Genomic DNA, 25,598 nt, shown 5'->3' on the forward strand with positions numbered 1-25,598 from the left:
AATCCCATTTCCACACTCCCCCATCTATCCCTGACTGGACTCTTGGTTCTCCAGACTCCAATCCCTCTCCTCTTCAGTTCAGCCTCTACACACCTGCCAAAGTATTGGCGTATCCAGTCAAGCAACAGCTCTCCCCACTCACCATTATCTGGAAGAAAAGATTCCTGTTGGCTTTTCAAGTCCCTACACTCTGATCCCTTATTGAGAGATACATTAAGGAAATGTTTCCATATCTTTAGGAATTTCTGTTGCACACATTGGAGAAAGAAATTGCAAACCATCCCAGTGTCTCTGCCAAGAAAACCTCCAAACAGTATCACAAAGAGCCAGACAAGACTGAAATGATTTAACAACAAAAACATATTTGAATGACTCCAGCCAGAAAGCTATAGATCTTCACAAGGAATTGTAAATAATGTTTTGGACTTTCATCTTTCAAATTTAATGCCAAAAGTTGAGGTTTTGATCTCTCATTGTCCTGTATACCTAAAGAAAATTAATTTAACCCAAAGTTTTAAGGCTTCAATAATGCTACTCCTGCTTGAGAGGAGACACCAGAATTTGACCTTGTATCTCAATAAGTAAACAAACATTTAGAGTCTCTTTTTCTTGATTTTGAATTTATTTGATTTTCACATCACCCTAGACGCTTGTTTGAGTCACAGGCTAAAATGGTTAGTTGTTCACTCTTGTACACACATTCCCATCTTCTCTCCCCAATTCGGTCTCTTTACTTCTTTCTTCTCATAAATACAAAAGGTTTCTGTGAAACCCCTGAAGGTAAAACATATAATGAGCCATCTTACTGTGCATAAAAATCTTAATGAAGAATTATTTCTTGCATAAATACCACAATTAACTAAGAAAAGTTTGAGCCCAGTAGTGAGCTATTTTTAAATGTTGTGTCTCTGCATGCCCAACCAAAATATTGCTATTGCAAACCTTCAAAACCTGCACATAAAACAAATATAATTGTTTACATTTGCATATGTTCATCCCAAATAAGGTTACTAAGTGAATCTGTATACAAAAGAAAAAGTAATTTTTCAAATCAGTCAACTTTTCCAGGAAGTTTTGGGCATTAATAATATGATGCTATTGAGTCAATTAATATGTACAGAAAAAATTAATTTATCAATAGTATAAATTGAGGGGGTGTAGCCAAGATGGCAACAGGAGAGGATGGTCTCTTAGGTGCTGTCTCTCAAAACTTGTAAACTGAGGTCTCCAACTAAATTTTCGAGAGACAGAACCCACAGAGGGATCCAGTGAGGCAGTTCTCCAGCCCAAGGTAACCTGGAAAGGAGAGGAAAGGCTCTGCTTCACGAGGTTAGAGGGGTGGTCTGCCAGAGTGAAGGAACTTCAGCCTCCTGGAGGCAGCCTCAGGGTGCTGGGAGCCGCAGCTCACAGGAGAGGGGGCAGTTTCCTGATCTACACCCTGGGGAGCACTGGACACAACTTGGGGGATCAGCGGGGGAGAGGGAACCTCTGCCAGAGTGAGCACGTGAAGCCCAGCCCTCAGGGCACTCAGCGGGCAGCATGGCCACAGCAGCCCAGATCCAAGAATCCGAAGCAGGCAGAGCCAGTATGCAGGAGCCCCCATGTGTAGGTGCAGAGCCTAGGGAGAGGAGTGGAGAGAGACTGCTGACCTCTGTCCTCTGTCCTTGGAACAGGACTCTAGGGCTCTGACCACATTCAGATCCTGATCGCAGTCTAGGACCCCATAGAATAGCAGGGCCACCCCCCCACCTCAGCCCTGTGGCAGAGGGGGGCACTTATGGTAATTGACAGACCAGGACGTAGGACAGACCCTCACACACTGAAATCCTTGTGGGAGTGTCCCAAAAGCTCAGGAAGCATCCCCCAAAACAGGCTTAGGCTGGGAAAATGAGCAAACAGAGAAAAAAAGAGGAACATCATTGAGAAATATTTTGCCTGTGAGCCCAAGAAGGATCAAAACAGGCAGTCTAAAGATGAGCAAGCACAAGATCCTGCATCTAAAGACACCAAGAAAAACAGAAATTGGGCTCAGGCTACGATATAGCTCAAAAAAAACTTTGAAAATCAAATGAGGCAGTTGGAAGAAAAACTGGGAAAAGAAAGGAGAGAGATGCAGGAAAAAACATGAAAATGAAGTCAGCAGCTTAGTCAAGGAAATCCAAAACAAATGCTGAAGAAAATAGCATGCTAAAAACCAGCTTAGGTCAAATAGATAAAACAGTTCAAAAAGTTGTTGAGGAGAAGAATGCTTTAAAAAGCAGAATTGGCCAGATGGAAAAAGAGATAAGAAAACTCTCTGAGGAAAACAAATCCTTCAGACAAAGAATAGAACTCAGGGAGATTGATGAATTTACCAGAAATCAGGAATCAATACTTCAAAACCAAAAGAATGAAAACTTAGAAGAAAATGTGAAACATCTCATTGAAAAAACAACTGATATGGAAAACAGATTTAGGAAAGATAATCTAAAAATTATTGGAATACCTGAAAGTCATGATCAGGAAAAGAGCCTTGACATCATTTTCAAAGAATTACTACAGGAAAATTGCCCTGATATCTTAGAAGCAGAGGGCAAAATAGAAATGGAGAGAATCCGCCGATCCCCTGAAAAAGAGATCCCAAAAAACCAACCCACAGGAATATTATAGCCAAGTTCCAGAACTCCCAAGTCAAAGAGAAAATATTAGAAGCAGCCAGAAGGACACAATTCAAATACCATGGAGCTGCAATCAGGATCTCACAGGACTTAGCAGCAACTACATTAAATATAAATATAAATATAATATACTGGAAGGCAAAAGAGCTTAGAATGCAACTGAGAATCAACTACCCAGCAAAACTGAATGTCCTCTTCCGGGGAAAAAGATGGACTTTCAATGAACCAGGGGAATTTCAAATGTTCCTGTTGGAATGGCCAGAGCTGAACAGAAGGTTTGATCTTCAAATAAACGACTCAGGTGAAGCACAGAGAATGGAGGAGAAGGGGAAAATATTAGGGACTTAATGAGATGATGAACTACATATATTCCTGCATAGAAAAATGATACTGATAATACTCATATGAACCTTCTCATTTAACAGAGCAGGAAGAAGGAGCTTTTATAGATGAAGCACGGGAGAATGCTGAATTTGAAGATATAATGTGGTGTAAAAATGGAGTCAATAGATAAAAGGGAAATATAATGGGAAAAAGAAAAAGGAGAGGTAGAATAGGCTAAGATATTTCATGTAATAAGATTTTTCTTTATTACAATGAACTATTGCAATGATATGGAAGGAGGGAAGGTGAAGGGGAATGAGAGAATCTTTGCTCTCATTAGAGGTGTCTAGGAGTGGAAACAGCATATATACTCAATGGGGTATAGGCATCTGGAGTAAGAAGGAGAGAAGGGGGACAGGGTAAAGGGGGGGATGTGAGTGATGGAGGAGAGGATGGACCATGGAGGGGTAGAGTGGTCAGATATAACACATTTTCTTTTTTACTTCCTACAAGGGGCTGGTATTGGATGGCCTGTCTGGGATCATAGGGCCGCATGGATGCTGGGTCTAAGGGGTGGCGCCAGGGCTGGGGATCTGTCTGTTGCGCCACTCAGCTACCCTACAGAAGAGACAGAGTGAAAGGAGAGAGAAAATATAGTAACTGATAGTAGAGAAGTACGAATGGAGGGAATTGCAATCAGTAATGGCAACGGTGAAAAAATATGGAAGTAGCTTTTGTGATGGACTTATAAAGAATGTGATCCACCCATGACAGAGTTGGAGGTATTGGAACACAGAATGAAGCACTTTTATTTTATTTTATTTTATTTTATTTTGGGTCTTCTTGTTTTTTGGTTTTTACAGAGCAATGGGATCACACAGCTGGGTGATTGTTGGGTGTCTGAGGTCAGATTTGGGCTCAGGTGCTCCTGGCTCCAGGGCCAGTGCTCCATCCACTGTGCCACCTGGCTACACCTACTATTATTACTATTATTATTATTATTTTTAATTTTAATTTTTCTTTCCTTTCCTTTATCGCTCATGTGGGTCTATATTTTTTGGGGGAGGGGGTATTATGTTTATTCTTAAGAATATTTTATTAATGTATAAAAATATAATTTGAACAAAATAGGGAATAAATAAATAAATAAAGTGTAAACTGAGATTAAACTACAATTGGGAAAAAATTATAAAGAAAAATCAAGAATTCTAAAAAAATTCGCAACATTCCCCCACCAAAACAATCAAACTTGGCTTTGGGAAATGTTTGAATTTCTGCATATCTAAGGACTAGTTTCAAGATGATTTCAATTATGAAATCAGAAATTAGAAATTTTAAGGAAAGACACAATTATTACTCATCACATAGATTTTTCCAAACAGGCTGTGAGAAGTGAATGGAAGCTACTTGAGGGCAGAAACTATTTCATTTTCATGGCTGAATCTCTACTGCTGGTGCTTAGCCAATGTTGGGTGAGCTGTGGGCTTCTGTCCACAGTTTGTCATTTACTTTATATCTTTACCAATCAACACGTATTAAGTTCTTAGCAGGTGCTGGAGGCAATGTTGGGTCCTGAGGGATAGGGAGCACAATGAATGAGCTCATACTCTAATGAAGACAAGTATGGATGAAAATGGACTGCATAAATCTAAAGAGAATCCATGCAAGAATATAACAGGTGGAACACTACAAGATAGTTTAGGAGTGAGGACACTAGAAGTTGGGAGATTCCATAGAGAAGAAAGTCAAATGTTTAAACAAATGAAAAGAAAAATGCAAGCATTAAGCACCTCCAATTTTCCATTTATACTCCAAAGGCCTACTGGTGAAGAGAAACTCTGCTCCCAAAGACCTTCTAGTCTAACAGAGACAAAAAGCATGCTGGGGCAGTTGGACCAGAGTCACAGGTGATCAAGAAGTTGAAATCTGAAGGATTTCAGGAGGGAGAAGGCAACATTCCTGACTGCTAAGCTGGAGATGGTGAGGTCCTTGACCCGATCATCCCAACTGACCCATGAGCTCCTATGAGCTGCACTCCCCAACTGGGGTCCCTCTGCTGGTTCAGTATGACCTTTCACAATAGTAGGTCATATATTTAGCACTTGGATGCCTGCAAAGCACTATAGTTGCATACATTTGTTCTATTTAGTAATTTTACATCTTTCAGGATTTTCATCTTATGTCAAAAAATGTCTATCAAAATGAAGTCATTATTCACCAAAGCACGTGGATGATTTTACTAGTTATCAATAACCAACCAAACCATCAACAAGCATTTTTAAGCACCAGATGTTGGGGGTGCAAACAGAAGTGCCTTCCATACATGGCAAGGACAATAAGGAAGGAAGGGAGAAAGGGAGGGAGGTGAAATGGAGTGGAAACAATTAGGAAATGACTCAGAAGCTGATTCTTGGTAACATGAGAGAACAACTCACCGATCAGACAGGGGACCAAGGGTCAGTAGAGTCCAGGGTTCCAGCAAAGAATACAGGAAATGGATGAGATGGTTGGAGTGGTGGCAAGATGGTGAGGAAATGTCTGGGAAATGCTATGTCTCCCATTAAAATGTAATCTTCTAGTTCATAAACTAGTTCCAGAAACTATTCTGGAAAGTGAATTTGAGATTGTATCCAAAAAGTAATTAAATTGTATTTACCCTTTGACCCAGTGAAATTACAGCATTTGTACCTCAAAGAGGTGAAAGGAAAAGGAGAAAGAGCCAAAATATTTTCAGCAGCTCCTTTTGTGGTATCAAAGAATTGGAAATTGCGGGGAAGCCCACCAATTGGGGACTGGCCAGTTGTGGCCTATGAACATCATGGAATACCACTCTGTTGATAGAAATGATGAGGGAGATGGTTTCCAAAAAGCTTGGGAAGATTTGAAGGAACTGATTCAAAGTGAATTGAATAGAACCAGGAGAACAATTTAGACAATAAGGACACTCTCACAAAGGCAAACAAGATTTGGCAATTCTGTTCAAACCAATGGTAGCAAGCAGATGGGCAGAAGCCTCCCCATAGACAGCTGAGGGAGGGCAGGTGCCCAAAGTAGCACTGTTTGGACAGCTAATGCAGGAGTGTGCTTTTCTTGACCATATTTGTTTTTTTGACCACTGTGTAGCAAGTTGTTTTTTTTAACTTGGTTTTTCAATAGCTGGGAAAGGTGAAGGTGGAAGAGAGAGAGAATTTAGAAATAAAAAAAAATTAAACTCCTTGAGGACAGGTTCTGCTTTTGCTATTTTTTTTAATTCTCAGAATTTAGCATAGTGGAGGCAATTAATAAATGCTTCTGGACTGACTGAAGCTTTGTATGAACCAAAGGGAAGTGAGGTAAACATCTCCAGGAAGACAATGATTTCAATAATATACGCAATTTAAAAAAAAATAAGACAGTAAAATGAAGTCAAACACTCCCCAAATGTAATGGTTGATCTTGGCCCCAGGGAAGGGCTGAGGAAATGCAGCTTACATTTTCTTGGGCAGGTGAGGAGCTAGGTATGCACAATGCTATAGACACTGTCAAGCCAGATCAAGCAATGAGTCTATTGCTTTTGTCTGTTTTGTTTCTTTTTTTGTCAGAGGTAAGGCTATGACTGGGAAGTCACGGTGATATAAAAACAATAGACAACAATAAAAGGTCAAAGATAAAAATAAAGGCAAAATATTCAAAAATAGAAATTTCACAGAATCAATGAAAATCGGGACAGCTAGATGGCACAGTGGATAGAGCACCGACTCTGGAGTCAGGAGGACCTGAGTTCAAATGTGACCTCAGACACTTAATATTTTACCTGACTATGTGACCTTAGGCCAACGTCCCAAATGTGACTTAACTCCATTGCCTTGCAAAAGTCAAAAAATAAAAATAAAAATAAATAAAATAAAAAGAATCAATGAAAATCAGAGGCATTTAAATTCTTTTACCCAAATGATCTATCAGAGAAGCATAATAGAGTAGCTCTCAAACTAGATGGGCAATCACTGCTAACAGGTCAAACTCCCTCATTTTAAAAGGACTTGAGGCCCAGGGAGGCTTTGGGAGTCCTATTTTTCAAGTTTTGATTTTTTTGTCATGGATTTAAAAGTTATTTTTGTTTTGTTTCATTTTGGTTTTTAAGTATCATATAAAACCAAATCAGAAAAAAATGTCTAGTGCTATGTTTCTAAAAATAAAATCTGCATCACAGTAGTCTACATTTATGAATAATTAATTCATATCTAAATGTCAGAGAATACAGAATTCAACTTTTTCAAATTAATCCTCCAGTTTGTTGTCCTGGAAAGATAAAATAAAGTCTAAAAGGTCAAGATATTTTTAATGCAGGGAGAATAAATGATGTGGGACAGGCCACATTTCAAGAGGATTGTGCCCCCCCCCCACCGCACCACCCACTATCTTCCTGTATCTTTCATTTGGAACACAACCTTTGTGATATACACATTCATAATTATATAAGACTCTGGACAAGTAATTATAATACTAAAGTTTGGGCTTTATTAACTACAGTATGAACCTAATTAATACCATCCTCTGAAGCTCGGTGGTCCAATGATTGATATTATTCCTTTACCTCTAGAGAACTGATCAGTGATCCTGGCCAACGTCCCAAATGAAATTAATGTAATGGTCTTGATCCATCCCTGGTGGCTTTCCATCCAATCGCCCCTCACCACAAATGGAGCCCATTCAATGCCATTGGCACTATTGTGGAAGGGAGGCCCAGGAGTGCTCTGCCAAACAGTTGATGGATTCACTGTATGATTTGGATTCAAATGAATAAGAGAAATGGAAATGAAAAGTGCCCAGGCAGCCAAGCCTCTTATTCAATATTCTCTTCTTTCAGGAGTGGTTTGGGGGCTCATTATACATAACTCTGAATTATTTTATCTGCCTTGACATCACCTCTGAAGGAACTGCGGATGTGGGTGTACAGGGCGAACTGGTGAGCTCATCCCATGGAGGCCTAATTCCAATGTTTGTCCTTCATTCTTGAAGAGGACCATTATACCATGGAGGTGATGTCATGACAAATATGTGAATCGAATTTGAGTGAGAGGGGCTGTGCTAAGTCACTAGCCTCACTTTCTCCTCCAGAGCCATCTGGGTCTGATCAGGATGACTGGAGATAACCCTGGATGAGAGGTAGTCAGGGTGAAGTAACTTGCCCAAGGTCACACAGCTAACAAGTATCAGAGGCTGGAGGGGGCAGCTAGGTGGCACAGTGGATAGAGCACCGGCTCTGGAGTCAGGAGGGCCTGAGTTCAAGTCTAGCCTTGGACCCTTAATAATTGCCTAACTGTGTGATCTTGGGGAAGTCACTTAACCCCACCCAAAGGGACCAGCTACTGAAGCAGACTCTGTTTGACTTAAAGGTTAGAAAGAAGACTGAAGGGCAGAAGTCACAAAGGCAGAAGTGCAGGCTAGACATGAGGAGAGCTACTCAGAAGAGGAAAGGAGATGATGAGTTCTTCCTGCATGGAGGACTACAAGCAAACTCCTTCATAGGTAGGCTGTAGAGGGGATACTTCTTCAGGGATAAGTTGGATTAGATCCATGGTGGGAAACTCAAATAGAAAGGGATTTCTGCTAGCCATATACTGACTTTCAAACCACCAACTCATATTATCTACATTATAATGAATTTTATTTTCTTAAGCATTTCCCAATTTCATTTTCATCTGATCCAAGCCTCACTCCAGAAAGCCACACTGGGCCCATCACTGGGCCCATCAATTTGTCACCACTGGACTAGATGATCCTAGAAATCACTTCTGAAATTCTGGATTTTTAATTTATTACCCATATGCAGAAAGACATTAAAAATGCACAGACCACTGTCAAGAAGTGGGATAGGAGGGAATGGATCCCATCTCCTTCCCATTAGGCCAATCCCTCAGTTGTAATCCTACTGTGTATTTCATATTTCATTATTTGTCCAAGATATGAAAGACAGGGCCAAGCTTCTCCTCGGGGTTCAACTAAGGTAGGTATGATGACTCCTGCCTTCTAAGTTCTGGAAAATATCTCAAATACCACAGGGGATAAAAGAGAAAGAAGCAAAAACTAGAAAAATAACAAGGTTTCATAGCCTGAAAAATGTATACATGTTCTCCCTACTTGGTCAACTCCTAAATTCAGACAGTACCAATAATCACTTCCAGATATTTACTATGTGGCTAATATGAAAACACAATTTCAAGTTGCTTCTTTAAATTGTACCCCCACATCCCTGCTCAATGTAAGCACTTTAGTTTCAACTACTTTCAACCCCTTTTCAATTGCTCTAAATAAAACAACCCAGCTATTGTATATTGTGTGGTGTGGCACCACCCATCCATGCCCTGCAGGTTATTAGACTTCCACAGCAATGATGTCACCCCCTTCCCCTAAGACAGACACACACACACACACACACACACACCAACAAAATTACCAAGGAGTAAAAGTATCAGTCACAATATAGGAATCAACTGACCTGGTTGAAAATGAGGACGGACAACTGTTGAAAAACTCAAGAACTCTGACAGAGCAATGACCAATGCTTGTTCTGAGGATCAAGGGTGTTACCTGCCTTCTGAGAAGGAGGTGATGGACCCTTCAGGATGCAGACCAATGATCATGCTAATTTGTAAAAGGACTGCGGAGCGGGGCAGCTAGGTGGTGCAGTGGATAGAGCACCAGTCTCAAACATTGAATAATTACTTAACTATGTGACCTTGGGCAAGTCACTTAACCCCATTGCCCAGCAAAAAAGGGGGGGGAATGGGGAGGAGGAGGGCATGAGGGAAAGAAAATATATATTTTGATAGCTGAAAAAATTATAAACAAAGAAAGAAAACTAGAAATAGCCAAAAATGAAAAGCAACTTCTATGTCTCCCTGGGCCATTTACATTCCTTGTGGCTGTCTTTTATGCTTGGAATAGTTCATTCTCTTTCCATAAAATCATAATCCTTCCCTTCTTCAGCATCATTTCATCTCTCAGTTTTCTAAGGGGTAAGTGGAGGAAGGGGACTGTTCTCCAAATACAGAGCCAATAAATACATCCCTTCTAGGGTCCTTCCAGTCCCTCGTTGAGGAACCAAAGATCTGAGGAGCAGTAATTGCAGGACAGCTTTCATCACACCCATCAGCTCATTATACCCAATCAACATTTATGAAGCACCTGCATACTGGGCACTGTGTTAGAAGCTCACAGTACAGAAGCAGAAACTGAACTCTGGCCACACCAGTGTCTAAAGGGCACTCTTTAAGAGGAATTGCGCTTGGATATACACGTCTACTAGACAGAAAACAGAGAGGGAGACTGGAACTGGGTTTCACTGCCATGAGAGTCTTGCCCTTCTCCACACCTAAGAGTCTCATTGACTTGCATGGAACAACAAAAGAGGAAATAATTCACATAACCAGGATGGGTCAGAGGCAGAACCTAAAGGCAGGTCTTCTTGGCTGACCCAGTCCAGCAGACCCTGGCTCTTCAGATACATAGTAGGAGGCATTTTGTTCTGGAGGGGAGGTATTCAATGGCTTCTTTTTAATGTAAAGTGAACTGGGGTCCATTAGGGACTGAGAATCCAACCAAGCCAGGCATTCATTATCTTCATGAAGAGATCTGAAAATGTGTGATCCTGCCTATAGATTTCTCTCATTTTTTAATTCCATATATGAGACTCACTACTGGGTGCCTTGAGCCATCAGCTTCTCTGACTGGGGCTCCTAGAAGGACTCAGGATGATTTGGTTCACAATGATATTCTGGGTATTCTGACATCGGCCAAATGCTAAAGACCTATGTTTCATTAATTTGCCTAGAAAGGAAATGCATACCCCTGTGCTGGCTGTCTCCCAAAAGGATTATGACTTCGGTATGAAAACAAGGGACAAGTTTTCTTGGACAAGTACACTTTGGGACAAGTCAGTAAGCATCAACAAGTCCCAGACCTGGAGCTGGAAAGACCCCAGCAAGAGCAAAGACATGTCCAGGGTCAAGCACAAGGTAAGGAGCAGTGCCAGGAGGAACCCAAGTCCTCAGTGACTCTTCCTCCATTTTTCTCAAGAAGCAATCATCATCATCAACATTATTTATTATCTTAATTGTTTTTTCCCAACTGGCTCAGTGTTGCCAGTAACTTTGATGCCATCACATATCATCATACATGAACATGAATTTTCTACAAGATTCCCCCCCAAAGTGACCATTCAGCCTCCACTTGAAGATCTGAAGGGACTGGGACCCTCTTCCTCTCAAAGATTCGAGCCAACAGAAGTCCCTATATTTGATCCAATGTGTAAAGCTCACAGAATAAAACCTAAGCATGCCCAAGGAGATGTCTCATAAGCCATACTACCCTGACTTTTCTCTCAAGAGGCATAAAAGTTATAAAGGGGATCCACCTGCTCCAGACCATAGACTGAGGCAAAGCCTTCCACAATATGTTCTCAGGAGTCATTGTGGATCAGGTCCAGTAACCCTCTTCTCTGAGGGTCCCTCTCCCTTCTCTTCACCTCACCCTATCATTCTCTTGCCTCAGTCCATGACTCAAATCCATTTCCAAAGCCTCAACTTCATCACCTCTCTCCAACTCTATGCAGCACTAACCTTGGCACTTCTTTTTTCATAAAAAATAAGGAGGGGCAGCTAGGTGGCACAGTGAATAGAGCACTGGCCTTGGAGTCAGGAGTATCTGGGTTCAAATCCGACCTCAGACACTTAATAATTACCTAGCCGTGTGGCCTTGGGCAAGCCACTTAACCCCATTGCCTTGAAAAATCTAAAAAAAAAAAAAAATAAGAGCAGATTTTTTTTGCTCTTCCCTAGTCAGACAGAATATAAAAAACTTAAGAAACCTAATATAAGATAACTTAAGAAAAAAAATCACTTTTTTTTCTTACATGATAGTATTTTAACCAAACTAATCCATTAAATAAGTATTTCTTAAGAATCTGTTTTGTGTCAGGAACCATGGAGACACATGATAAAGAACAAAATGAAACTACCCAAAGCTTATAGTCTAGGAAACAAATAAAATATGTCTATATAAGGAAATAGAGAATAGATACAAAGTGATTTCAAGGTCATTTCAGTAGGAGTCCTTGGGAAAGTGCAAAGGAAAACAAAATCATGATCTGGATTTTAAAAAAAAAGATGTTTGTGGGCAGCTAGGTGGCCCAGTCGATAGGGCACCAGCCCTGGAGTCAGGAGTACCTGAGTTCAAATCCGGCCTCAGCCATTTCATAATGACCTAGCTGTGTGGCCTTGGGCAAGTCACTTAACCCCATTTGCCCTGCAAAAAGAAACAAACAAAAAAAGATGGTTGGCCAAGGACTTACTTCAAGTTGTTTTTTCAGCAATTCTTGAAGAAAACTTATGCATACAGCATCTTTTTTTGTGTCTGTGACAACACAAATCTGTTGTGAAATCTTGTCTGGAATGAAGAGGGAGAAAAAGAACAAGATATAAATACAATGAAGGTGAAAAACTCATTTTTCTGAATTCTTACTTTCAATTCCTACAAGTACTTTGTTCAAAGAAATGGGCAAAATATCTTGTTTTCATGCAACAGAAGAGAGAATGGGGCTTTAATGTTACCAAGTTCTTAGTTATTTTCTTCCCACAGTCAATAAATAAATATAATATGAGGAGATAGGGGAAGCCAGGAGAACATTTGAAATGGGGAATCCCCAGAGATGCCACTTTATTTAACCTGGGAAAAGCACTGAACTGAAAAGTCAAAACCATAGGATCCAGTTTTTTTTTTACCTTGAACAAGGCTTCCCAGGGACTCATCTTTCTCTTTTGTAAAAAAGAGGGTAGGAATAAAAATAGGTGAATCCAAGGCTCATGGGATAGATGGAATTATAGAAGTTACTAAGCTCAACTTCCTAGTCATTTCTGCTATCCTTGTCAGATCAAGTATATACTGAAAGAATTTTGATGCAGAACATGATATCTAACAAGTCAACTAATTCAGTTTTTAAAAGTGCCAATTAGCTATTTATATTGAACCAAATCCCACAGAAGACTGGACTTGGAAGTTTGGAAGACCTGAATTCAAATCTCACCTCTGAACCTAACTAGTTATGTGACCCTGGGAAAGTCACTAAATATCTCTCAACCTCAAATAGAACTGATTGCCAAGGTTGCTGGGAAAATCAAATGAGATGCACATTTCCATAATGCTTTGTAAAACTAAAAGCACGATGGAATTACTAGGTATTCTTATTATCCTCTAAAACACCACCAAGTTAAAATAGCAAGCATGAGATTCATAGAGGTCCAGATGGTCTGGGGATAATTTGGGGGGGGGGGGTTCACGAACTTAGATGGGGGAAATTGCATCTTTATTTTCACTAAACTCTGGCCTTCAGTTGCATTTTTTAAAAAAGGTGGGGGAAGACAATTCTGAGAAGGGGGGCCATTTCAAGCATCTTGGACCTACATTGAGGGGTAAGAACTCCTAATTGAGATGAAGCCTCATCCATTGATCACAAGACAATCCATCCATCATTCAAGGGCAGCTATGAGTTTCCTCAAGTCTTCTCTTCTCCAGACAAAATAACCCAACTTTCTTCAATCCATCATTGTTTAAGAGATTAGTTTCATTCTGCTTGGGCTTAGAGGAGCTACTGAGTTTCCCCAAAAATAAGACCAGGTCTCATATTAATTTTTGCTCCAAAAGATTAAGGCTTATTTTCAGCAGATGTATTACTTTTTATTTACAAAAAAATTATTATAAGCATTAATATCAAAATTTTTATTTATATTTAATTATATATTAATAGTATCATTTCATAATTCAATACATTCATTGTGTGTTGTAATGGTCTGGCTGTCAATCTTAACTGAGACTTATTTTGGAGGCTGATTTATTATGAGCATCCTGAAAAGCATGTTGGATCTTATTTTGGAGAAAATAGGGTAGAACAAGACCATTTTAGAAAACTTCTCCCACTCATTGGAACTGTCCACAGGTAGGACGGGCTGCCTTGGGAGGGAGAGAGGCTAGGTCTTCAGGCAGAAGCTAGAGCACATGTCTCATCTGTGTTCTAGCAGGCAATTCTTTTCAGGATTAGGATGGTCTAGATAGCCACAAGGATCCAGGTCAACATTGAACTCCCATCAGTCTGTAACCAAGACTTGGTCCTTCCTTGTTATACATTCAAGTTTGTCAATTTTTTAAAATATAGCACAAAAAAAGGACAAAATCCATCAGGTGAGGACTGAGCAGAGGGCAGAGAGCAGGGGAGGCAAACTATTCTTGTTTTGGATAATCAGAGCTCCTTCCACCACTGGACCAAACCAATACGTGTTATTATCAAACATTTTATCCAAATGAAATCCAGCACATGGAAAACAAAACAAAATAAATTTAAGTTTTCCATATTTGGGAGATCAATTAACAGGGTAATAATCCTTAAATTCACTAAAAATCAGCAGGATAGTTCTGGCAGCCAGTTCTGCATCCTGGGGATGCAGTTCAGCTACTTCCTACCTGTGTGAGGCCAAACAAGCCACTTACCATTCAGGGGCTGTGTTCTCATCTGTCATATGAGGGATTTGGAACTCAAAAGGTCCCTTCTAGATCTTGGCCTTTCAGCCTATAGACTGTAGAGGACAATGGGAATTAGCCAGCTCATGACCTATTCAGGTACTTTCCAAAGAGTGGACAAATAAACACACTCCTTTTTGTTGAGTTCTGCATAATACTAAGGATGCAACTGAGAATGTTTTAAAATATATCTTTTTCTTTTCTTGCTATCTTTGCAGGAGAACAGTCACAAACTTCCCTACAATCAAATTTGCAGAATCACAAAATAATAACAAACCTGCATTTCTATATCATTTTAGGGTTTGCAAAGAACTTTAGAAATAGGATCTCATTTAATCCCCACAAGAAAAGAGAAGGGAAGAAGTTTTTCTTTAATACTTCCAGTGGGTCAGACATTGTGATAATAGTATTTTATAAACATAATTTCATTGGAACCTGAAAATGACCCTGCCAGGGAGGTGCTGCCACAATCCCCATTTCACAGATGAGGAAACTGAGGCACACAGGAGGGAGCTAACATGCCCAAAGCCACATAACAAGGAGGTAACTGAGATGATGTTTGGACTCAGCTCTTTCAGACTCCAGAACCCACCTTCCTACCTCTCTGACATTCTTCTACCTCCTCCTCAACCTGCACCCTTGCATCCAATGACTCTGGTGTCCTGGTTGTTCCATGAACAAGATACTTCATCTGTCCAGATATCACCTAGGTCTGGGACATTCTCCTGCCACCACACCTCCTCCTGACGCACTTGACTTTCCTAAAATCCCACTTAAAATTCCCTTTTCCAGGAAGTCTTCCCTATCCCCTCCTCATCCCAGTGCCTTCTCTCTCTTCATTATTTCCTATTTCCTGCATGGAGCAGGCTCTGAATATATCTGCATAGTATCTCCCTCATTTGACTGGAATTCTGTGAGGGCAGGGACCATCTCTCTTCTTTTTGCATGCTTAGAGCAGTGACTGGCAGGTCTTCCTGGCTCCCAGCTGCTTCCTACCAATATACTTTCTCATTTGAGGCTTCTATAGTCTGTATTAATTCCTAAATATGAAAATTAGTCCACCAACATTTATTAAGTAATGTGCCAAGGATAAGAGTGGGAGATTCCAAACACGGCAAAAATAAAGCGGCTGCAGAGATTACATTCAATGGATGACTGCATACAAGAGCTCTGCAGTGTGAATGGAGAGTGACCTCAAAAGTGGATGACAACCAGGATTAATGAGGATGACCAGGAGGAAGAACCAGCAGGTCATATCATAAACAAGAGGGGAAAGGATTTATCTTTCACCTCTGTGGACAGGGGAAGAGAAATTGATAGGATCACATAAAATAAAATAGACAATTTTGATTATATAAAATTAGTTTTGCACAAACAAAACCAAAGTAGCTAAAAATTGAAGCAAAACATTTTAATGGGGGAAAATGATTACAATAAGTTTCTCTGATAAAAGTCTCAATTTCAAGATTTATAAAGCATAAATTCTAATTCATGGGACCCTAAATTATTCTCTATAAGATTAAAGAATATAAGGAGGTAGCTCTCAAAGGAAGAAATCCAGTTGATCTGCATCCATATACAAAATGCTAAAAAATCACTAGTAATTAGAGAAGTATAAATTTAAAAAAAACTCTGAGGTTCCTCCTTATACACATCAGATGAGCACAGTTGACAAAAAAAAAATATGATAAATTCTGGAAGGCCAGTAAAAAATAAGCTCATTAATGTACTGTTGGTGATGTAACTATGAATTAGTCCAGGATTCCTGAAAATTGATGCTCAAAAAAAAATGACTAAACTATGCATATTCCTTAACCCAGTGATCTCATTGCTAGGTCTAAACTTAAATCAGATCAGAGAAAGAGGAAAAACTTGTTATTTGCCTTCTATGAGGTAGATGATGGTACAGATGGCAGAGCAGTGGCCCTAATGTCAGAAAGACCCAAATTCAAATCCCACCTCACATCCTCACTGGCTATGAGATCTTTTCTAGGGTTACCTAAGCTCTGTCTACTCAGTTTTCTCATCTACAAAATGAGGATAATAATAGTACCTTCCTCCCAGGAATGTTGAATAGATAAAATGATATACTAATTGCAAAGAGCTCAGCATAGTAGGTGCTATTTAAATGCTGGGTAATAGAAGTAATAATAGTGGGAGGAGGAGAAGGAGGAGGAGGAGGAAAAAGAAAAAGATGAGTAGCAGCAACAGAAATAGTGACAGTGATAGGTGTGGTGGTAGCCATTATTTATTATCCTTATAAATAATAATTATTAACCTTAAGAAATAAATAATTATGATTATTTATTATCATAGAATTGCTCTTTTTTATAGTAAGGAGACTGGAAAAGGAGGGGTGGCCCATCAGGAGGGAAAAGCAGAACATATGCTGTTCTATGACTATAACAGTATTCTATTTGTTTTAAAAAGTGACAAAAGGAACAATGTAAAAAAAAATAAAACCTAGGAAGACTTGTATGGATTGAATAGGAACACTAATTACATGTGTGTGTTTATGTATACACATATGTAAAATGATGGCTATATAGATAAAAATCGATGGATACATGCATCTATGTGTGTAGACACACACATACACACACACACACACACACACACACACACACACACACACACTCACACAGCTGCCAGGTAGAAAAGTGACTAGAAGCTGGAGTCAGGAAGATCCATTTTTGTGACTTTTTGCGACTCGAATCTGGCCTGAGTGACCCTGGACGAGTCATTTAACCTTGTTTGCTTCAGTTTCCTCATCTGGAAAATGGGCTGGAGAAAGAAATGGCAAAGCGCTCTACTTTCATCACCAAGAAAATCCCAAATGGGACCACAAAGAGTAAAGACAACTGGGACAGTTGAACAGCAACATATAGAGCTACGAGATCTTTGCTCCTTCTGCCTGGGGGGCATGGAAGGGGAGGACAAGTGGAATGCAATGTGAGAGGATGAGAAAGTAGCCGTCACATTACTGAGAGAGATGGGAGCAATAAAGAAAAGATCATGGACTCATTCTTTAAAAACAGAAGGGAGGGGCGGCTAGGTGGCACAGTGGATAGAGCACCAGCCCTGGAGTCAGGAGGACCTGGGTTCAAATCTGACCTCAGACACTTAATAATGACCTAGCTGTGTGGCCTTGGGCAAGACATGGAACCCCATTGCCTTGAAAAAAAAAACAACACAGAAGGGGAATAACAGTACATTCAAAGGGAAACACAGACAAGCAGGACAGCTCTGCAAGTATATGTTTAATTTATTGCATTCTTTGAAAAAGTTAAGTCGTAGGTAATAAATTCATGGATTGACATATAATCCTCTTTTCTATTTTCCTTTCAAATAGAAATTTTCTCTTTCGATGTCTCTGTCTCTGTCTCTGTCTCTGTCTTTCTCTCTCTCTCTCTCTCTGTCTCTGTCTCTCTCTCTCTCACTCTCTCTTTCTCTCTCTCTGTCTCTAATTCTTAATTAATCAAAAAAGAATGAGAAAAATAAAAAACACCATCCAGGTGATTTTGCCTCTACCACACCCCATCCAAGTCGGATCCAGAGGCCCAATACTCCATGAAAGATTTCTGATGCCAAAGAGGACTCCAAGGTGACAGAGCTACCCAGGAAAATAACTGACTGTGCTTCAGGCCAGAGAAGCCAGAGCAGGTAACTAAGAAGGAATTTTCTGAAAGAATGTGAAAGTTCAGTAAGAAGAATTTCAGAAATGTTATGACCCCAAAAGAGTCACAGTTAGAAAAAATGCTCCAGATCTCAAGCCTATCCTTTGATTGATGCCAAGGGTTAGAAAAAGGTCAGAGGAGGTCCGGGTCTGCAGCACCACCAGCCTCAGAACAGGAAGGCCAGGAACCCAGTTCTTCATTTCCTTTGATTTTCTCTGATGGAAAAAAAAATGTTGCTGAAGGCTGGGAATAATAGAGGAGAAAGAGATCCCTGGAACTGAAAGTTGAGGCAGGTGAGGAGACACTAAAGCATCCAAGCCCAGAGACATAGCATCCCAGGACCCCAAAAGAACTTATCGAGGTGAATACCGAGCTTCTGGCAAGGATCTTAGAGGAATCATGGAGGAGAGAAGAAGGGGTGCCTCAGGCTTAGAAACAACGAAATGTCCCCCTTTTAAAAAAAGGATCGGGGTGGCTAGGTGGAGCAGTGGATAGAGCACTGGCCTTGGAGTCAGGAGTCCCTGAGTTCAAATCCTACCTCAGACACTTAATAATTACCTAGCTGTGTGGCCTTGGGCAAGCCACTTAACTCCATTGCCTTGCAAAAAATAAAAAATAAAAATATAAAAAAAAAGGATGAAAAGAATTCTTCCAACTATAGTCCAGGGAGTCTGACTTTAATTTTTGGTGAAATTCAATAACACACTATGGAAAAGATTTTGTGAAAACTCAGAAAAGAAAGCAATAATCCCTCCAAGTCAGCCTGGATTTGGTAAGATGATATCATCCCAAATCGATCTCAGTGGCTTTTGGAGAGGGCAACTCAACTGGGGAATAAGAGCAAGGCTGTCCAGGAGTTGGATTTCCCCAAAGCATTTGTCAAAGACTCTCCCTTTACCCATGGAGATGAAATCAAAGGGGGGGGGGAACAAAGTGACCAGTCTGCCCACCTCAAGTCTCTCCCCATGCTAATCTAGCTTCCAGTTGGTTACCAAAGTGATTTTCCGAAAGCACAGTTCAGACCATATCACTCCCCTACTCCATAACCTTTGTCTCCCCATCACCTCCAGGACCAAAGAGATAATCCTCTGATTAGTATTCAAAGCCTTCCTTCACCTTTCACTTTGCTTCCACTCTACTCCCTAAGCCAAACTCTTCAATCCAGGGACACCAGCCTCCTGGTATTCCACAACAAGACCTTCCACCTCTCTCTGTTCAGGGCATTTTCCCCTGGCATGTTCCCCCTCCCAATTTGACTGCTTACCTCCCTGGCTTCCTTTAAGTTCCAGTAAAACCCTCCCTTTCACAGGAAGCCTTCCCCAATTTCTCTCAATTCCAGGGTACTCCCTCTCTTTCTCATTTCCTATACTCCAGTATATAATTTTTTTACATACATTTGCTTGCATGTTACCTCCCTCATTAGGCTGTAAGCTCCTTGGAGTCAGGGACTGTCTTTCAGCTCTTTTTATATCCCCAGTGTTTAACACAGTGACTGGCACACAGTAAATACTTAATAAATGGTCACTGATCGATTGACTAACCATAGTCAGAATGATGAAGATGAACTGACTGAAAAACAGAGTTGGCCTGGACTCTTTCCTTGACTCTGCTCAGTTCACTATTTCTTTCAAAGACTTGGATAAAGGTTTGGGCAATATGTTTGTCAATTTTATAAATGACACAAAGCTGGCAGAGATTATTCTAGCATCCTCTGGTTACATCTGGTGATATAGTCAAGATCCAAAACTTTCTGGACCAATTAAAATGATGGATCAAATTTAATATGATGGAACCAAATTATCAGCACCCTTTACTGTGGGACCACAAAGACAAAATGTAAGTAAGAAATGAAAGACATGCTGCCTGGTTTTGAGCTCTTGAAATCATAGCATCCTTGACCTGGAGATGGAAGGCACCTTAGAGGCATTGACTCTACATGCTCCATTCTACAGATAATGATACTGAGGCCCACAGAGGTGAACTGTTCAATGGCAGAAGTATTATCTGAACTGGTCCCTCTACCACAGAGTGGGGCCCAGTATCAGACTGTGATAGGAGACTGAAATACAAGCCCAATGTGGGTCAGTGATATGATAGGGCAGCAGGAAAAGAGATTTTATGCTACATTAATGAATGAATTTTAAAAAACTAAAATTAAAACTTAAAATTGCACAAAGACTTCAGACAGACAGAAAGAAAAGAATGGAGAGGGAGAAAGAGGAAAAGGAGAGAAAGACAAAGCCAGAGAAGGGAAGGATGGAGAATGGGAGGGGAAAGAGAAGTGATGAAGAGAAAATGAAAGTCATCTTAAAAGAGAAAGCAATGAGAGTTTTGATTACCAGGCAATATCTTGTATTCTAGATAAGGCTAAGGAAAGGTTTGACTTGTGGAGGAAGAGTCCAACAATGTGGTTCCTTTCTGGTTCAATTAGTATTTTCAGGATATCCTTAGTCATGGCCATAAACTGACTTAATGTCTTCGTGAAATGATATAGTATGGCTTCCTTATAAACCATTTGAAACTGGAAAAATTGGGGCCCCATGGATTGAGGAAGGGAAGAAAAACTTTAGTCTATGAGGACAATGAAATTTTACTCTGCTATAAAGGAGTCTTTTCAGACCTGACAGAGAATGAAGGAAACTGAAACAGGAACACAAAAATACATGATGACAATAAGATGACAATGGCCAAATTTATCCCTTAGAGAGATGAGAAAATATCCTTCCCTCCCTTCTGTGCACAATTTACCAGAGATGTGGATATTGGAAAAACTGGTTGATATGCTGAGTAGTTTGGCTAAACTGCTATTTATTCCTTTTATTTCACTTTGTGTGATAAGGGATGACTCCCTGGGGAGGGGAGGGGGGCTTATATATCTGGGAATAAAAGTGATAGAAGAATAAAAGTGATAAAATAGCTTTTTTTCACTTTAAGAAAATAGAGGAACTCATGAAAAAGTGAATGATGAGATACTGTCCTAAGCATGGAAGAAACAAATAATCCAAAGCAGAACAATCTCCGTCTTCAAAGACAGCACACTGAGAAGTGAACACAGGGATGTTTTTGTTCTGGGAAAGCAAAGGAATGGTGTCATTGACTGCATGGTAATGCTGATTTGCTTTATCACCTCCAAAAAAATAAAAAAGGAAAGATGAAGCGGGAGATGGGAAGACCTCATCTAACTGGACCTGACATGGCAAAAAGATGGCAAAAGAGCCTCATGCTAGAGTGATTCAGGAACACCACCAGAAATAAATGCATGATACATAATGAAAATATTAACACTATAACAAGCATGCTAACAAACTTCAAGCATCAAGAATTCCAAAAACCATGGGAACTCTAAAAGAACGGATGGCAAATGAGCAGAAATAAAAAAATAAACAACAATGGAATTAAAAACAGACAACGGAAACTGAGTGCAGTGAAACTCTATGAACCCTATATACTGTGGGACAAAGTAGAAATAAGAAGAGGGAGATGGGAAGAACCACTGGACCTGACCAAAGACATGGGAAAGAGATCAATGACAAAGTTAAAATTGTTTTTTTTTTTTTTAAAAAGCACTTTGGGAATCATTTTTCAATATCTCTCAAAGTGGGAAAGGTTTCCTAAGGACAGAAAAAAAAATCACCATCATTACAATGACCAAAAAAGGCAAGCAGGACAACTTCAGCAGATATTCAGACACCAACGTTCTCATCTCTATAAAATTGCTCGGATAATGGTCTATTCATACGTCAAACATGAACATTGATGATAGGAACAGGCAGGCCCCAAAGACAATTTTCTGTAGGAGACTCCATCTTCACAGTCATATAACTGAGTGGGTGTAAAGAATACAGGATCCTACTCTGTCTATTGTTTGTTGGTTACAAAAAAGCATTTGACTCGGTGGAGCCTTGAGGGCTCTCCTCAAACTAGGTGTCTCCCATAAATCTGTAAAAATCTTGAAAAATGCCAAGACAGATGAGACCACAGGAATAACTTTGTTCAACAGCCTACGCAGTATTAGTGACATGGGAGGCGTCAGACAGGGAGACATATGCTCACCAAATGTGCTCAGCAGCGTCTGGAAATATCCATTGTGCAATGTCCACTGTGCAAAATGCAAAAGATCTTAAAAAAGCCTTGATGAAGAGGTTTTCCAGATACAGATAGTTCCATGGGACTAAGCAACCTAGAATTTACAAGTTTCAATGAAATCCCTTGTCGTGCAAATGAGAAGAGTTCTACCATCTTCACAGGAAAAACAAAATGGATGAAAAGCTCCTATTACTCCATTTATGACATTCAGTTCGACGGCTATCCAAGTGAGTTGGTCTATCAGGACTTGAATCTTACACTGGCTGAACTAATAGACAATAAACTGGGCTAAGAAATATGAGGATGAGGATGGGCTTATCCCATGGTCCCAAGCAGAGAATATTAGGGAAATCTAGATTATACTTCTCCAATCAAAGAAGTATTCATTATCCCTAACCTTTGTCCATCTCTGAATTCATTCTTTGTCCAGAATAAAATAATCCCCTAATCCGTTTTTGACTTTTTTTTTAATTTAGAACACTGTAAAATGATTCCTGAAAATCCCTGAACTACATATATAATTAATTATGAGTGCTCTACTCTGAATCCTGGGCAGATTCCCCAGAATTGCTGCCTGGCCCCTTATACAGAGACCATCTATAATCAGAGGTTCCACATCTTGGCCAATAATGCAATGTCACCTTTGGGTCCTTGGACAAATAACCCTCCTGTGATAAAGATTTCTATCCAATGAGTCCATTAGGACAAGAAAAATAGCCAGTTTAACGTGAGTTAGCCTACAACAGTTGGTCTGTTTCAAAGACATAGGTATGAAATAGAGACCTCTCTTCTATCTCTCTTTATTTAATTCTTGTTCCCAATACCTCCTATTAATCAATCAACCAAGAAGGATTTATTAAACATTTGACCATAAGCTAAGCAAGAGGAATATTCAGATAAAAATGTACCAACTCTTGTCATCCCCAAAAAACAACAGAGAGACAAAGAGTTATCCATAAAAGAGTGACTATATATCCATATATATTTCTACACAAACATAGAAGAGAAACAATAAAGTAAATATAGGACAAGAGTTGGGATGGGCAAGGGGGGAGTATGGGAATGAGGTAGCTTCATGTAGGGGGTTGTGCTTGAGTTAAACTATGATTTAAAGAGGATGAGATGAGGAGGCAGAGCACCCCAGGCCTGGGTACAACCTGTACAAAAGAGTGGAGTCAGGAAATGAACTATTATATGTGAAAAACGAGGTGACCAGTTGGGTTGAGCCACAGAGTACATGAAGTGGAGCAACATATAATCAGAGTGACAAGAGAGATCAGAGCTGGGCCTGAAATGAGAGAGGAGCCTTACGTGGTCCCAGAGACCAACGAGCGCCATGGAAGTTTCTTGAGCAGGGGAGTGGCACCAATACATCCTTGTGTTGAGACTGCTGGCAGTTGAGTGTAGAGCTTACCACTGAAGCACTGTTCCCCGAACCCAGCATTACCATAACTAGTCTCAATGCATCAGAGGAAGGCATCCCTGAGGTTGTCACATTTTTCAAATTCCCACTGCACTGGACAAGAACAAATGATCATCTTTTACATAATTAAAACTTGGAATAGTGCAGATTCAAATCCACAGGGCCAGTTCAGAGAATTCATTATTGGCATTCATTGGGACTTGGTTGTCCATTAATCCACAGTCCTTTTCTCTGATTATTCTTCACCTGCTATATACAGAAAAATTAATGGTTTAAGGAAACCAGTCAGTATTGGTGATCTGGGGTATGTCCCACTTTGGACCCTCACCCCAAGATAGCAGAAGTTAGTCAGACTAGCTCTGTAGGTACCCGAGGGGAGGGGAGGACTCCTCTGCCACCCCAGGGCCCTCATGCTCTCCCCATGAATAAAGAGAACACTTGTTAGACTTTCTAGGGAGGGGAGAGTCAGTGGAAGCAAACATCCAAGTAACAGCCTAACACTGCAACGGTGTTGTTTTCTTCCCACACATCTAAAAAGTCTAACGCAAGAATCCAGCCTCTGTTCATGAAGGGCTAGAGGCTAAATCAACAATGATTTTACAAATTGAGAAACAACCCCAAGCCTGTCCTGGCATCATTTCAGAAGGAAACCTCCATGGGGCCTTTCACTCGGATTACTCAAGTCAGTGTGTGTCATATTGATACAGAGGGAAGGACTTGGGAGGGGAGGTCTCCACAGCAAGGCAAGGAAGCTTCTCAAGTTGGTCCCAAGGAAGGAGTTTTCTCCTCTGGAAGTTCCCTTATCCTCATGGACTCACAGGTCCCACCCAAATCCCTCATATTTCATACATATTCATATACCAATGTCTTGATTCCCCAATAGAATGTAAGCTTCTTGAGGTCAGGGGCTGCTCGGCTTTATTTGTAGATGCTTGAGATTGAGTGATCAATGCCAACACAAAATTGAACCGACAGAAAACAAATTCTAGCCTAAAGTCTGGGATCTTGAATGTGTAGAATTCTCAGGCAACAGAGAACCGAAAATATGAACAGCATTTAGAATGGATAAAATGATTTCCTCACAACAACCCAATAGAATAGACAGAATAACTATCATTATATCTATTTTACAAATGGGGGGAAAAGGCTGAGAGAAACCAAGTAGGTGGACTGATTTCCCCCAAGCTGGGAGGCAGCAGAGATGGGTTGAACCTAGAGCTCCCAATCAAGGCTCATGAACACTCTTTGTTCTAGTCAGGACTCATGGAAAAACGAAGAAATTCTGTCCTCCAGGTTCAAGCAAGTCTCATTTTAACCAGTCAAACATTCAAACGAACTGTTCTCCAGGGATTTAAGTGAGTAAAACACTGCATCTGGGATTTCATTGGCATGAGGGATCTTCAAGGTGAAAAATCTTCTCTATCAGACCTGGGTTGGCACCTTCTCTGCAACCCATGGTCTTAAAATTTTGGCTGAAGAGTCAAGAGGGTCCATAACCTGTCAGGGGTCACCCAGGCAGGATGTGACAAAGATGGGACTGAAGGTTAAGAAGAAACTTTGAACAGAAATCTAGCCCAACACTTTTAATTTCCTATATTTATAACTATCATCTGTCAATGCCCAAGTCAGAAGACCTGAGATTTTATACTTTATCATTAACAGTCTATACATTGGGTGGGAGGAGTTTTAGGAAGGGGCATCATCCCCACCCCACCCCCACTATCTCACACAAGGAAGAATCTATAAGGAAACATGCTGTTTCCCACAAGATGCCCACAGGGAACAAGGGAATGAGGTGAATCAATGAAACCTCTAAAAATAAAAGTCTTTTACAAAGGAATAATTCAGACAAGAAGGATGAGATACAGCAATCAAACCACA

At 40.3% G+C, this 25,598-nt stretch overlaps 1 protein-coding gene across 2 annotated transcripts in view; it reads right to left on the bottom strand.

Annotated features, from left to right (window-relative positions):
* Positions 1-25,598, bottom strand: part of CRPPA (CDP-L-ribitol pyrophosphorylase A) — a 253,954-nt gene that overhangs the window by 137,826 nt on the left and 90,530 nt on the right. For both annotated transcript variants that reach the window (XM_074195414.1, XM_074195413.1), the window contains exon 6: positions 12,313-12,407. In XM_074195414.1, the coding sequence (XP_074051515.1) occupies positions 12,313-12,407 (95 nt within the window). The remainder of the gene's footprint in view (positions 1-12,312; positions 12,408-25,598) is intronic.

This window comes from Macrotis lagotis, chromosome 7 (assembly GCF_037893015.1).
Source record: "Macrotis lagotis isolate mMagLag1 chromosome 7, bilby.v1.9.chrom.fasta, whole genome shotgun sequence".
NCBI classification, from domain to species: domain Eukaryota; kingdom Metazoa; phylum Chordata; class Mammalia; order Peramelemorphia; family Peramelidae; genus Macrotis; species Macrotis lagotis.